This window comes from Hyaena hyaena, unplaced genomic scaffold (assembly GCF_003009895.1).
Source record: "Hyaena hyaena isolate Hyena2069 unplaced genomic scaffold, ASM300989v1 scaffold_30, whole genome shotgun sequence".
Lineage (NCBI taxonomy): Eukaryota > Metazoa > Chordata > Mammalia > Carnivora > Hyaenidae > Hyaena > Hyaena hyaena.
This window is the reverse complement of record NW_024080662.1, coordinates 4,666,299-4,680,468: the sequence shown is the minus strand read 5'-3', so window position 1 is coordinate 4,680,468 and position 14,170 is coordinate 4,666,299. Positions and strand designations below refer to the sequence as shown.

Here is a 14,170-nt window from a genome sequence, read left to right as displayed (position 1 = left end):
TCTTGGTCAGTTGGCCCAAGCTTGGGAAGCTTGTTGAGAACATCAGAACCCTGGACTTAGAGATCCTGACTAGTGTAATCGCAGATGGGGTGGGGGATTTGCATTTGATTTATGGACTCCAGGCAATTTGGACACGGGTTCGAGAAATCACCCTGAGACAGTCTGGGCCCTGGAATGGGAAATCAGCTGCGGCAGGGCAGGAAAACATCTAGAAGCTTTTCCACTGAGGCCACAAGGCCAAATATCATACTCAAGCAAATCTTAAAAGAGGCCTTGAGTGTGAACAGATTCAGGCTCTGCCTGGAACTGGAGAAAATAAAGATGAACTGTTATATGATGAAAGCTCCTAAGTGGATGGACAGCTCCAATTAGCTTGCTTGTTGTCCAGATCTGCTCACTTGGGGTCTTTGGTGACCAGTGCTGTATGTCACATGCAGAGATTTTCAGGGGCAAATTGCACTTTGAGGTTAGTCAATGTCTATTATGGAAATGAAACAAAGCAGAACAAAATGTCATCATGTTACATACATCTAGACTCAAGATCTTTCTATGGTGTTCTAACGGGCTGCATTTGTATTACAGGATGGCACTCATTTCAAGCCTGCCAAAAACATGCTCATTTCCATTTCTGAAAAAATTTTAGATGCCAAATGACAGTATTTTTTTAAAGCCCTGCTCTTGTGACAGAACCTATTTCTTTTTTTTTTTTTTTAAGTTTATTTTATTTATTTTAAGAGAGAGAGGAGAGAAAGAGATGGGGAAGGGCAGAGAGAGAAGAGAGAGAATCCCAAGCAGGCTCCACGCTGTTAGTGCAGAGCCTGACTTGGGGCTTGAACTCACAATCTGTGAGTCAAAAAATTTTTTTAAAGAAGTAAAACATCTAGTTTGTTAGATAGTAATAATTACTAAGGAGTAAAAATAAAACAAGGGAGCAGATATGCACTGTGGAAGTTGGGGAGAAGGCTTGACATTTTACAGTGTGGCCAGGGAGGCCACCTGGGATTTTACCAAGGGACTGAGGTGACATTTATATAAATATCTAAAGGGAGTAAGGGTGAGAACAGAGGGATTCTTGGTGGAAGAACATTCTAGTTGGAGAGAACAGCAAACACAAAAGCTGTGAGGCCAGAATGCTGAAGAATGAACAAGGGTTTTGTGTGAAGGGAGCTGGATGATTGAGGGAATAGTTATTAGAAGCTGATGTTTAAGAAGTGGTGGTGCCATGGGGCACCCGGGTGGCTCAGTCGGTTGCGCATCCATTCTTGTGGTTCATGAGTTCAAGCCCTGCATCGGGCTCTGTGCTGACAGCTCGGAGCCTGGAGCCTGCTTTGGATTCTGTGTCTCCCTCGCTGCCCCTCCCCTGCTCACATGGGTCTCTTTCTCTCTCTCTTTCTCACTCTGAATGAGATGGAGCCCTGGGGAGGATTCTGAGCAAGGGAGTGCCTTATATATGAACAGAATCACTGTGGTCACTGTCTTGAGGTGAGGGAGTGGAAGGCAGGAAGTGACAGCATCGTCGAGGTGAGGGACTTAGTGAAAGCAGTGGAGGTAGGAAGATGGGGGATCCTGGATACCAAGAAGAGGCATTAAGATGACTGGTGGTCCCAGGGTGCCTGGCTGGTTCAGTCAGTAGAGCTTATGACTCTTGATCTCAAGGATGCAAGTTCGAGCCCCAAGTTGAGAGTGAAGCTTACTGGAAAAAACAAATAGGGTTGCTGGTGGACCATGGAACATGCGTGTAAGAGAGACAGTTAGGGAGGACTCTAGAGGTTTTGGTCTGAGCAACCAGAGGGTTGGAATCGTTATCAACAGAGTCGGGGTAAACTGTTTCCTCCAGCCTTTCCCTCCACTGGAGGGGCACATTTGGAGGGGGAACAGCAGAAGGGCAGCTTTGGATGTTTTGAACTTGAGATGCCCATCAGATGTCAGGTGGAGATGGCCATGCAAGTTGGAGCTCAGGGGAGAGATCCAGCTTGGGAGAAGGTAGATAGTATTCAACGTTCCAGCGAACTGGGGACTCTGGCAAATAACCAGGGGATAGCTGGGGATAAATAACCAAAATATTTAAACAACTCAATGCCCATTTTTCTTTCCTGTACATTTGTTTATTAAAAAAAAGTGTAGGAAATGAGTAAAACGGTACCTAAAAAGTATGTACAACAAAATAAATTATTCCCAGTCAAGCATTACAGATCCACACAAACCTGTTCTCTAACCTTGACCAAGGTTACATCCCGCGGACACATGCGTTCCCCCCTTGATCCTTCCTGGGACTTTCCCCTCCTGCGCAGAATGATCCCCATGCTAGAGCCAGGCCTGGATGTGCTGGGCTTCCTCACGAGCCCAGCAGATGGGCGTGGAGGCGGCCCCGACAGGAAGGGCACTGTGCCAGAGCACATAAGGCATCAGCAAATGTGTCCGACTGGTTTCCAGTGACCCTGAAGAATTTTACATAAGTAGGGGGTCTGGGCTTTCAAGCAAAGAGCCAGGGGTACGTTGTGCTGACACCATGGAGGAGGCAAAGCTTCAGAAAACATTAAATTCCCCTGAGGCTTCAGGAAGATGGCACTTGGGCCCGGGGTTTTAAGAGAACCCAGTTAAGAGAACATGGCCACACAGGGTTTTTGTAAATAAAGGTGGCCGGCCACGCTTTGTGGCTACAGGAAGCAGAGCATGGAAGGAGGGTGTTTCCGCAGAGCCCAGGAGGTCGGGGAGGCCAGAGGGTGGAGGAGGGGCTCCAACAGGGACTTTAAGTGACCATCCAATTTCGGGTGTGAGCAGGAAGCCCTCCTCTGGCCCTTCATGGGGGAGGCTGCCTGAATCTCAGGCCAAAGGGCCGAGGGTGACTGGGCCGGGGCCCGCCTTTCAGAAGGGAAAGGTGCAAGGGGCAGAACCGAGGTCGTAACTAAAACAAACCCTTCCTTCTGGAAAGAGTCCAGGAGGCCTCGGAAGACACAGCAGTTCGGAGGTTGCACTCCGAACTCCTCATGACGGCAAAGGGGCACACGGACGAGTCGAGGCGGGTGTTTCCCAGAATTCACGGAACACGACGAAGCCCGTTCACCTTTAAAGGAGGTTTCGCTACAGAAACACCAACCTTTGGACGGTGCCGACACCCATCCCTGTCCTCCCCGAGGCGAGCAGGGGCCACAGAGGCCAACAGCCACAGGAGCTGGGCTTGTCATGAGTATAAACGAGGGACCCGGGGCCATGGGTAGGAAAAACCTTTCCTGAAACCCACACCAGCCTCGAGGCCTGTCTTCTCATTCGAGGAGAGATCTAGGGCCCAACTTTCATTTCATTATAAGCAAAGCAGCCCTGCGGGGGGCACTCATCAGTAGCTACAAGACTCAGCATCAGTGAGGGAGGCGAGAAGGAATGGGGGGGGGCTGGGGTGAACAGGAGACCAGGCGCCCCCCCAAAAGTGAGCCGCTTCCCAGCTCCAGCCGGCGGCTCCTGGGTGACAGCGTAAGCCCCCCAGCCCAGCCGGATGTCCTGACCTGGATATTTATGCAAAAATTTTATAATTTTAAATGTTAGTAGCTGATGCTTAAAAAAAAAAAAAAAAAAAAAAAAGATTCCTAGGCCCAAAAAACCCACACTGGTGGGCTGGGTCATTTCATAGTCCCCCACAGGCAGGAGGGGGCGATAGGCAGAAGAATGACTCCCCAAAAGGTCCTAATCCCCCGGAACCTGTGGATATGGTACCTTACACGGCAAAAGGGACTTTGCATCTTGCCCTTCTCATCTCCAGAACCGTAAACTACGAGATTTGGGTTGTTTTAAGCCACCATGTTTGAGGTAATTGGTTACAGTAGCAATAGGGAAGGAATGCAGTGGCCAATCTCCTGTGTGCTCTTAAACATTTTTAGAGGATGCAAATACTCTCTACATTTCGGTTTAAATGCCAACGCGTGGCTGGGGCTGGGACAGCCACACGCAGCAATTCAAGGAAATTTCTCTTGCTTCTAGGACTGCAGGACGGTGAGGCCTGAGATGTTGTGGAGGAGGATGACCGTGGGGAGAGCGAGAGAACCCAGAAGTCTCTTATCAAAGCAGGTACGTGTCAGCGCCCTCAAACACGCACACCGTTTTCCGGCCAGACAGATCGCAAATCATTCCCACCTTCGAGGGGACAGGCACATGTGTATGTAGTGGTTGGGAGAAGTCAAAACCCAGCCATCCCACCAGTGAGCGTGAGCTGTCACTGCGTCAGGGGAAAAGAGCTGCGTGGTTATACATTCGACTTCTTAAATACGCAGGACCACCCAATAAATAATAGTAATAATAAGGCACATCGTCATTTTCATCCAGGAGGGCTCCAGGGGGAGCAGGGACCTTGGATGGATGGGCTCCTAGAGATCAGAACTGTCACCCGGAAGAGTTCCAAATCCAGATCCAGAGCTCACTGCAACGGTGTATGGGGTGACTCAGAGCCCCCTCCCCTCAATTACAGGCTGGTTTATGACCCAATCTGGCTTCCGAAGGACATGGACTGTGATGACTGTATCCAGATTGGAATTCATCACTTTCAATGTCCCACTGTTGGAACAAGCCCACTTGGAAATCACAGGTTGGTGGTGCCCAGGAAAACCTCTTGCTGTTCCTTCCATATAAATTCCTCTTTCGGATTTCTGCTGGAGACCCCTAAAGGGTGTCTCAGCACCCCGCTTTAAGCAGAAGTCTTTGGGATGGGTCCAAGTTACTCCTCAGGCTCTGAGGGCTTATGGGTGTCCAGCAAGGGAAGGTCTGTATTCCCGCTGTTGGGGTGGGAGAAGGTATATGGTTCACTCTCAGACTCAGCAGGGAACCTGGGGGCCAGCTGATCTGTGGTCAGCTTTGCAGTCGGGGCCCTGGAGCCGGTGAGGGGTGGGGAGGGAGGGCAGTCCCCCGTGGGGCCTTGGAAAGGCCGGTAGGTGTCCACCTCCGGCTGCAGGAAGGAGCCGTTGGAATCCTGCAACAGGTGGCCGTACACCATGGTGTCATCAATGACCGCGTACACGTGGGAGTCGCTGTCTTTTCGTCCTTTCTGACACTTTTTTGGCTGCATCGGCATCTGGGTGTTGACGTTGCCGTTGTAGACGCCTACAGCTGGCCCTTTGCTCATCTTCTTCTTCCTACTAAGAGAAAGGGAACGAGAGGGTCAGGAAGAAATCGATCTTGGCTGTGTTCCATCTGCAGAGCCCTACTAGAACTCAGGCCCTCTGCGGTTCTCACACGTCTCCCCCAGTCTCTCAAATCCCTTAGCCCTTGAAACGGAAGCTCCTGTTCTTAGAATTTAGAAGGGACCAGCTTCTGGGGCGCCCGGGTGGCTCAGTTGGTGAACCGTCCGACTCTTTGATATCAGCTCAGGTCATGATCTCACAGTCTGTGAGATGGAGCCCTGATTCGGGCTCTGAGCTGACAGTGTGGAGCCTGCTTGGGATTCTGTCTCCCTCTCTCTCTGCCCCTCCCCTGCTCACATGCCCTCTTACTCTCAAAATAAATAAATAAACATAAAAAAAAAAAAAGAGGGACCAGCTTCTGTCTCCAGTCTTCACAGTGGAAACAGAGTGGTGGTGCACGTTTAATACTGTCTGTGCTTGGATGTGCTTTGGCGGATGTGTGGTGCCCAGGGGTAGGAACATCTGACAACCAGCCCCTCTCTGTCCTACGAGAAAGGGAAGTGCCCCAGCAGGACCACATCAGGGGCTGCCATGCCCGGGCCAACCCTCTACGACTCAGTCTTTCCCGTAGCTTAAGGCTTCACCCCTGTTTGCATGGGTAAAACCCTGACTGTCTCCATTCTCAATGATATGACATAGCAGACTCAGGATGGATGGCTGTATCCTAGCTGTTGGCTAGAGCTGGCGACAGTGGAACCAGTATTAGCAGGGGGATCCAGTCCCTTCAGCAGGAACCTGCATAAGGGGAAAGAGCTCAGAAGACGACAACATTCAGGCCGGGACGCCAGAGTTCCTCAGTAACACCATTAACCTTTGGTTTGTAATGTTCTTTGGTCCTTGGGCGTGGACGGGCATTAGCTCTCTCCGCCACGGAAAACAAAGCCTCGCCCTCCATCTCCATGAGCCAAAAGCAGGGGACGCTGGCTTTTTAGCCTCGCAGTGATTCGAATGGAGGACATTAGCTCAATTAACATAATGGACCATATAACGCACAGGCTGGCGGCTCACTAATTGTGGACAGGCTCTCTGTCCTTTGCTGAGATAAAAATACTCTAGTACATTTAGCTTGTAACACTGCGTGTCTGGCTGGGATGATGGGTTCCAAAGGCTCCAGCATCAAGCCCGGAGCCGGACACCCCTCCTTCGTGCTCCGCAGAGCCTTGGTGCTCTCCCCTACTGCTCTTTTTAGGCCGTTCTGAAGCTGGTCCTTCATTTAGTCCTTCTGTCCCCCACACCGGGCGGAGGGAGGAGAGGCTGTTCTGCTCATCGTTGCATCCCCAGCACCGGGCATGGTTCCTAGTGTCCGGGAGGCTCCCAGAAACATGCTTACTGAATAAGTTCTTTCATTCTTACTACAGAACCTACCTGCCCTCCTACAGCTAGTGGCCCTCCCCCTCCCGCCCCCCCCCCCCCAAACGCAAGGCCAGTGCTCGTGATTCTCAGGCCAGAACTGGGGCAGTTCAGAGATGGAGGTAAGAGTTGGATGCTCCCCTCACCCGGCTTCCTCCCGAATAGGGGCCCAGTGTTAACACCGAGATTTCAGATCTGGGTAGAAGAGCCCGCACCCCAGACAAGGAAGTTTCCTAGAAAAACCATAAAACGATAATTCATAAAAAGAAGTCCTTTCCCCCCGCCCTGTGCGATATATGTACAACCTCATCTCATGGAAAAGAGGCGTTTCCCTGGATCTGCCGTGGGCAGCCCATTCCTCATCAGCGCAGACATTTCTAGAACGTCTCACTATTAGTCAGGAATCTGGGCTGTGTGGTCACAGCTCCGGTGAATAAAAAAATTCCTTTTGTCTTGTTGGAAGACTGAATCGTGCTAAGGAAAGCATCCCTCCTCCCTCCCCCTCCCCCCCCCCCTTCATGGCTTTAATCAGAAATACAAGCAGAACTGATCAAATCTGGTAGCAGCGCATATTAGGTCTAAAAAGGTCAACGCTTTCCTTTCATAAAACAGCAGCCGCCCCCCTGAGGGGGCGGGAGGTGAGACTGAGTCAGATAACTGGGTCTTCCTTCCTCTCGCCCACAGGGCTAGCTTTTTGGTGCCTGTCTGGAGTCCAATACACAAGCATAAAATAGTTTAAGAAACTGGAGGACACACCGGGGGACAGCATGCATCTACTCTCAAGGGGACAGAGGACACAGGCCCAGAGGCCCGGTGTGGCAGGCCCGACGTGATCGTTTTCCTGTTAAGGTCACCCCTGTGATGAGTGCCGTCTGATGAGCAGACAGTAGGTGATTCACAGCTGACGTGTGCTGACACATGGTGTGAAAACTGCAGGCCAAAATGTCACCAGCCATGTTTTCTGTTATTTTTTCTTCCCCCTCCCCTCTAAGCAATATTATCTAACACTGATCCTCCGGGGAGGAACCGGAAGCAAAAGAAGTCCATAGTTCACGACAGCTCTGGTCTGTGTGACCTAAGGAGGCATCAGGGCAGCTGAAGATGGTTTTGAGAAATTCCACCTACTTCTTTCGCACAAGGCAAACGATGAGTCCGAGGGTTACCAGCAGTAAGGCGCCACCTCCCACGATCACGGAGACGATGACAGTCAGGTCTGTGAGCAGAGACACGAGGGAGAAGGGTGAGGAGTTGGGGCATCGGGCCGATGATAAACTGGAGGAGACAGTCTCCAGAGATGGCCGCCATCCCTTCCTTCCCCTCCCGGTACACACACGCTGCTCCTCATAGTAAGAGGGGCCCACTTCCCTCCTTCTCGACTCTTCCTGACTTGCCGGTTCTGGGGCCTTCTAGAGGCCTGGCAACGTCTTGCGCTTTCTGTCTGAGGGCAAGCCAGTAAGACACATGGAAGAAGTCTGACTACACTGAGGCCACCATGCTGTGAGGAAGCCCAAGCCAGCCGTGTGGAGGCTCCATGAGGAACACACCCCGAGGAACCCGGCAGAAGGGGAGTATACCAAGGCTCCAGACATCTGTCCCCAGGTGAACCATCCCAGCCAAGAGCAGAGAAGAGCCACCCTGCTGTGTCCTGTACAAATTCCTGACCCACAGACTTGTGAGCAAACAGAATGGTGTTCTGTCTAAGCTACTAAATCTTGGGGCTGTTTGTTACGCAGTGATAGAACTAAAACAAACTGGGGGCCCTACCAGATCCACTCCAAAGGCTACTCTGGGCCTACCCCTGGGTGTGTCCACCCGGTCCCCACAGCCTATGTGGGAGAAGAGAGCAGAGGGGTGGAGTGAAAGCAGGGAGTCTAAAGTCAGCAGTGAAGGTGTTCAGGACAGGGTTGTTTCATCTATGCTGTTCTTTTCTTACAGTTGTAGAAGAAAGGAAATAAATCAGACAGGGAGCCCCACACCGAGCAGGGATTTAGAATTTCGTGCTTGTTCACCAAGAAAACAAAAGGTGAGGTTAAGAGAGAAACAAAAATAAATGGGGCGTCTGGTGGGCTGTCAGAGGAGCATGCAGCTCTGGATCTTGGGGTTGTGAGTTCGAGCCCCCCCCAGTGGATGTAGAGATGGCTTAAGTAAATAAAGTTAAAGAAAAAGTAGTAGAAATAAATGACAGAAAATGAATGTGAGAGTCAGCAGACCCAGGAACTAAGCTGAGAGTATGCGAGAGCTTCTCACTTGTGGTTTTTTGTTCCCCATTGTTCTCTTGCTGCTACCCAGCGGTGTGGTCTTGGGCAGACACACAGTCTCTCTGACCACCAGAGAGGGAAGGGGCCGGGAGAAACCACCTCCACGCTCCCTTCTGGTTCCAACACTCTGCGGTGCTCTGTGACTGTCTTGGAATAAAGGCAAATGTGGCCCTATCACAGGGGATCTGCCGCACATGCGCTTCCTTGCTGGAAACTCTTTGGTGGATTCTGCGATTCTGAGCCTAAGGCCAGCCCCCGAGGGCGTTTTCCAAGGCTTCACCGGACTTGGTAAGAAACGCCAGCACCAAATATCTATGTCACACTTTCCAGGTCCCCACATGTGAACCCTCAATGCTGACTTCCTCCTGATACTTCTATGAGGTAGTTATTACTATCCACCCTCTAAAGACAAGGAAGGTTAGAAAGTGAAGAAACTTTTTTCTCCTGGGCCAGAGAGAGATTAATGGTATATGATCGTGGCAGACGGACAATAAAAACCCACTAGTTCTCCCCCTCCCTGAACCATGTCTTTTACCATGTGACTCTTGCAGCTCCTCCCACCAAGAAGTGGAGTTGATTTGTCCACCCCTTGACTTCAGGCAGGACAAAAGAATTCCAGGGGAGGTGGTGTGTGAGTTCCTAACACAAGCATCAAGAGACCTTGCAGGCTCCCCCCAGATTCTCTTGGGTCTCTCTGCTTCAGTGAGAACAAGGCCCGGGGTGGAGTGTAAGGGACTGTGGGGAGGAGAGCCAAGGAACCGAATTATTGCTGCTAACTGCAGCTGGGCGCCAGACCTGTGAGAGTGCATGGCCGAGATCAGCAAAGTCCTCTAGCTCTGTGCAGCTGCCCATGGGTGCATGAGCGAGTGACCCGGATAAGCCCAGTTCAGACCAGAATCACCCAGCCAACATGTGAGCAATAACAAATGGCTGTTTTTAAGCCACGGAGTTCCGGGGTTGTTTGTTTTGTGGCATTGCTGATGCAAAAGCCGACTGATACATGGAAAGCCCACACTCAAATCCACGTCTTTGGAGTCCCTCCCAGGCTTGAACCCTAGCCTTTGGCCGCCCATCTGCTATCTACCACCACCCGCATGAGAGCTGGCGGGCCCTTACCTATAGTCCTGGGGGTAAGTAACACCCAGAAGAATAGGTCCAGCTGCTTGCCACTCACAGGGCTGCAGTTGGAGATGTTAACCCAGAAGCTGTGGTGGTGGAAGCTGGGCTTGGGGAGCACCTCGTCCTCCAGGCTGAAGATCTCCTCGGCCTTAGTCCGCTGCTCCTGGATGATCATAAACGCACGCCCCGTCTGGCAGACGACGCCGGTCCGCTCCTTGAGGAAGGTCAGGCAGGCCACCTGGCCAGTGGGCACAGTGATGTTCCAGGACACGGAGGTGAGGGATGGCAGGCCCCGGTCCCAGTTAGGGCTCCTCAGGTAGACCTTGCTTTTTGTGTCTGGGGTCACTGTGAAGACGCCTTCCTCTGCAGGAAAGGGGAGAGAATCCACACAGATGTCTCACTGAGCCAAAATGGAGGGAAAACGGCGGAGGAGACGATGTTCAAGCGTCTGCACTAGTGTCGTTCAATAGAGCTCTCTGTGATGACATTAAAGTTTCTCTTTTAAAAAAAATTTTTTTTTTAATGTTTATTTATTTTTGAGAAAAAGAGACACAAAGTGTGAGCAGGGGAGGGTCAGAGAGAGAGGGAAACACAGAATCCGAAGCAGCCTCTAGGTTCTGAGCTAGCTGTCAGCACAGAGCCCGATGTGGGGCTCGAACCCACAAACCGTGAGATCATGACCTGAGCTGATGTCGGACACCCAACCGACTAAGCCACCCAGGCTCCCCGACATTAAAGTTTCTCACAGGCTCACCTCATTTTGCTATGCTTTGCGGCTCCTGTGCTTTTTACAGGCTGAGGGTTTGTGGCAATCCTGCACCGAGCAAGTCTGTGGTGCCATTTTCCCAACAGCATTTGGTCACTTTGTGTCTCTGTGTCAGGTTTTGGTGATTCTCACAACATTTCAAACGTTTTCATTATTATGTTTGTTATGGTGATCTGTGATCAGTGATTACAACTTACTGGAAGCTTGGATGATGGTTAGCATTTTTTAGCAATAAAGATTTTTCCTTTTTTTTTTGCTTACAAAAATTTTATTTTTATTTATTTTTATTATATTCATTTTTGAGAGTGAGACAGAGCATGAATGAGGGAGGGGCAGAGAGAGAGGGGGACACAGAATCAGAAGCAGGCTCCAGGCCCTGGGCTGTCAGCACAGAGCCTGACGCGGAGCTTGAACTCACGAACTGTGAGATAATGACCTGAGCTGAAGTCAGCTGCTTAGCTGACTGAGCCACCCAGGTGCCCCATGTTTTTATTTATTTTTTTATTTTTATGTATTTTTTAAATGTATTTTTTTTTTAAATGTTTTATTTATTTCTAGGAGAGAGAGACAGCGTGAGCAGGGGAGGGTCAGAGAGAGGGAGTTATAGACTCTGAAACAGGATCCAGGCTCTGAGCTGGCAGTCAGCACAGAGCCCGACGTGGGGCCCGAACCCACGAACTGCGAGATCATGACCTAAGCGGAAGTCGGACGCTCAACTTACTAAGCCACCCAGGTGCCCCTAAATGTATTTTAAAAGGTTATTTATTATTGAGAGAGAAAAACAGAGCACAAGCAGGAGACGGACAGAGAGAGAGGGAGACACAGAATCCGAAGCAGGCTCCAGGCTCTGAGCTGTCAGCACAGAGCCCAATGTGGGCCTTGAACTCACAGACTGGACCTCAGCCAAAGTTGGATGCTTAACCACCTGAGCCACCCAGGCGTCCCAGGGATGAACTTAATCTTATGGCCAAAGATTCTTCTCCTTCCCCACTCAGACCTCTGGGAACAAAGTACGAAGTGAACCTCAGATAAAAGTCTTGGCTTGGTGCCTGGGTGGCTCAGCTGGTTAAGTGTCTGTCTGACTTGATCTTAGCTCAGGTCATGATCTCAAGGTTCATGGGATTGAGGCTTGCAAGTGCAGAGCCTGCTTGGGATTCTCTCCCTCTCTCTCTGCCCCTCCCCTGCCTGTACACTCTTTCTCTGTGTCTCAAAATAAGCTAAAAAAACCCCACAAAAAACAAATCCACAAAAGGATTTTCATGCGAACACCTTAAAAGTCCAGGACTCGGGAGGTTTGTTTGACTCTCATTTATGCTCTGCCTGCTTCCAAAACAGACTCGAACCTGATTATTTGTTCTCCCGCCTGTCACCCGTCACCCGTCACCCCCCACCGTCAGAGACTTATTTCTGCCTCCTGGAATTTTCCACGCTAGATTAACGGCAGACTCAGGAGGAGGGCTTCCTGTCTTTCACATTTCTAGCACGAGCACTAGTCCACACAACTATCCCTTCTCTTCAAGTTGACAACTTAATCAAGACGATCGCACACCCAACAGGGGACGGATGCCCACACGAGAAAGGGGCAGGGAGACGGGGAGACAGAGGGAGACATCCTTACCTTTGAAGTACGGGATAAAGGACACGGTCAGGCCCTGCCTGGAGGCCTCTTGCTGGAAGCCGGGGGCGAAGGTGCGGAGGGTCACGGAGACGTTCTGCTTCACCTGGATCTGCCGGATGGAGCCTCCAGGGCAGAAGGAGCCGAAGTACAGGTCCTGGCCGGGGACCGTGCTGGCCACCAGGTAGCTGAAGCTGGTGTTGCAGACCTTCTCGGGCGTGTGCTGCTGCAGCTTCTGGGTGGGCACCAGGGCCAGGCTCAGCCTGTCCTTGGGCACCAGCAGCTTCCAGGAGAAGTCGTGCAGCTGCACAGGCAGCTGGAGGATGTCCCCGGGCACCTGGAGGGAGTAGGACCTTTTGTGGCAGTACCGCTGGTCCGCGCAGCCTGGAAGAGAAGGGCTCGTGGCACCAGGCAGGGAGGAGACCGGCAGGTGCATCCTGCCCAGCCCTCCAGACCACCCCGGGCTCTCTGGCTCCCCCCGCCCCCTGCGTGGGCAGGTAGTTTTATGCAGTGGTCAGAGCAGGGCTGGAGTTGGGGAGATATCAGCCTGCGTCCCAGCTCGGCCACCTCCTGGCGGGCAGGCTGTTTTGCGTCGTGTGGCCTCAGCTGCTTCATCTGCGGAAAGTCTAAGAGCATCCACGTCGGGGGTCATGGTGGCCCAGCAGAAGGCAGGGGGACTATACATTTTGCTGCCCTCCAATCATCAAACATTTATTAGGTGACTAATAATGTCCAGCACCACTGGGGGCTAAAGGGACAAAAAAGTGGAAGAAGCCACAGTTCTTGACCTTGAGATGCTCAGTCTCATGCAAGAGGTGATAGGTGTTTGGTGAGCGTGGGGGCAGGGGGCACGTGGATGGGAGAGGCTGGGGAAGGCTCCACAGAGGAGAGATCTCATGATTCTGGACGGCTGGGCAGAGGGGACCAGCATGGACGTGGGAATGCAGCGTACTTCTGAAGGACACCATTGCACCTGAGGCTCTGGTCCTAGAGGGGCCCATCTCCACCTCCCTGTTTGCGTCTTGGGCGCCCTTGCCTACCCTGCACGGCGGGGGACATTTCTGATCAGACTATTTATAACCTACTCAGTGGACCCCATGGAGAAGATGGGGATGGGCGGGGAGAGCCGCCTACGGCCCCAGAAGAGTGCGGCAAGGGGACGTACTTATGGTCTTCTCCGCGTTTATCCACAGGCGCGTCAGGTTATCACAAAGGAAGGAGATCTTGTGTTTGGAGCCGGACGTCAGGGTGAGGTTGGTGCTGCAGGTTCGGGACTCCAGACACACGAAGCAGCCGGGGACAAACTTGCGGCTGAGCCTGATGGGCCGCGGCTCGATGGTGAGTGACATGGCTTGCTCGTTACTCAAGTCGACCACATAGATTTTATCTGAAACCACAAAGAGAAAACAGGCCTGAGGCGTGGATCAGTGGCCACTGGTGGACGGGCAAAAATGAGCACTATACCTCTCCTGGCTGGAAACAGCCTGGGTGGCTCAGTCGGTTAAGCGACTGGCTTCAGCTCAAGTCAGCATCTTATGGTTCGTGAGTTTGAGCCCCGCATCAGGCTCTGTGCTGGTGGCATGGAGCCTGCTTGGGATTTTCTCTCCCTGTCTCTCTCTGCCCCTTCTCCATTTGTGCTATCTCTCTAAATAAATAAATAAACTTAAACAATTAAAAAAAAGAAGAGAGAACGTATAAGAATTCTAGGAGACATTGAAAAAGAAAAATAATGGACTGAGTTACTACCACTGCTTAACTGCTTTTACTCCTTCAAATTCATCTTAGTTCTTGTTCATACACATGCACATGAACATTTTCACCTATGTAAAAGTATAGTACACATACAATTTTATACTCAGCTTTATTACTTTACACGGCTTTAATTATTTTTCCAAGT

The 14,170-nt window shown here is 51.3% G+C and overlaps 1 protein-coding gene across 1 annotated transcript in view; it reads right to left on the bottom strand.

Annotated features, from left to right (window-relative positions):
* Positions 1-2,077: 2,077 nt before the first annotated feature.
* CDCP1 (CUB domain containing protein 1) overlaps positions 2,078-14,170 on the bottom strand; it is a 57,952-nt gene continuing 45,859 nt past the window's right edge. The window contains exons 5-9 of the mRNA XM_039228368.1: positions 13,439-13,660; positions 12,277-12,657; positions 9,890-10,255; positions 7,641-7,728; positions 2,078-5,120 (exon numbers count right to left, since the gene is read on the bottom strand). Of these exons, the coding sequence (XP_039084299.1) occupies positions 4,703-5,120; positions 7,641-7,728; positions 9,890-10,255; positions 12,277-12,657; positions 13,439-13,660 (1,475 nt within the window). The 3' untranslated portion in view covers positions 2,078-4,702. The remainder of the gene's footprint in view (positions 5,121-7,640; positions 7,729-9,889; positions 10,256-12,276; positions 12,658-13,438; positions 13,661-14,170) is intronic.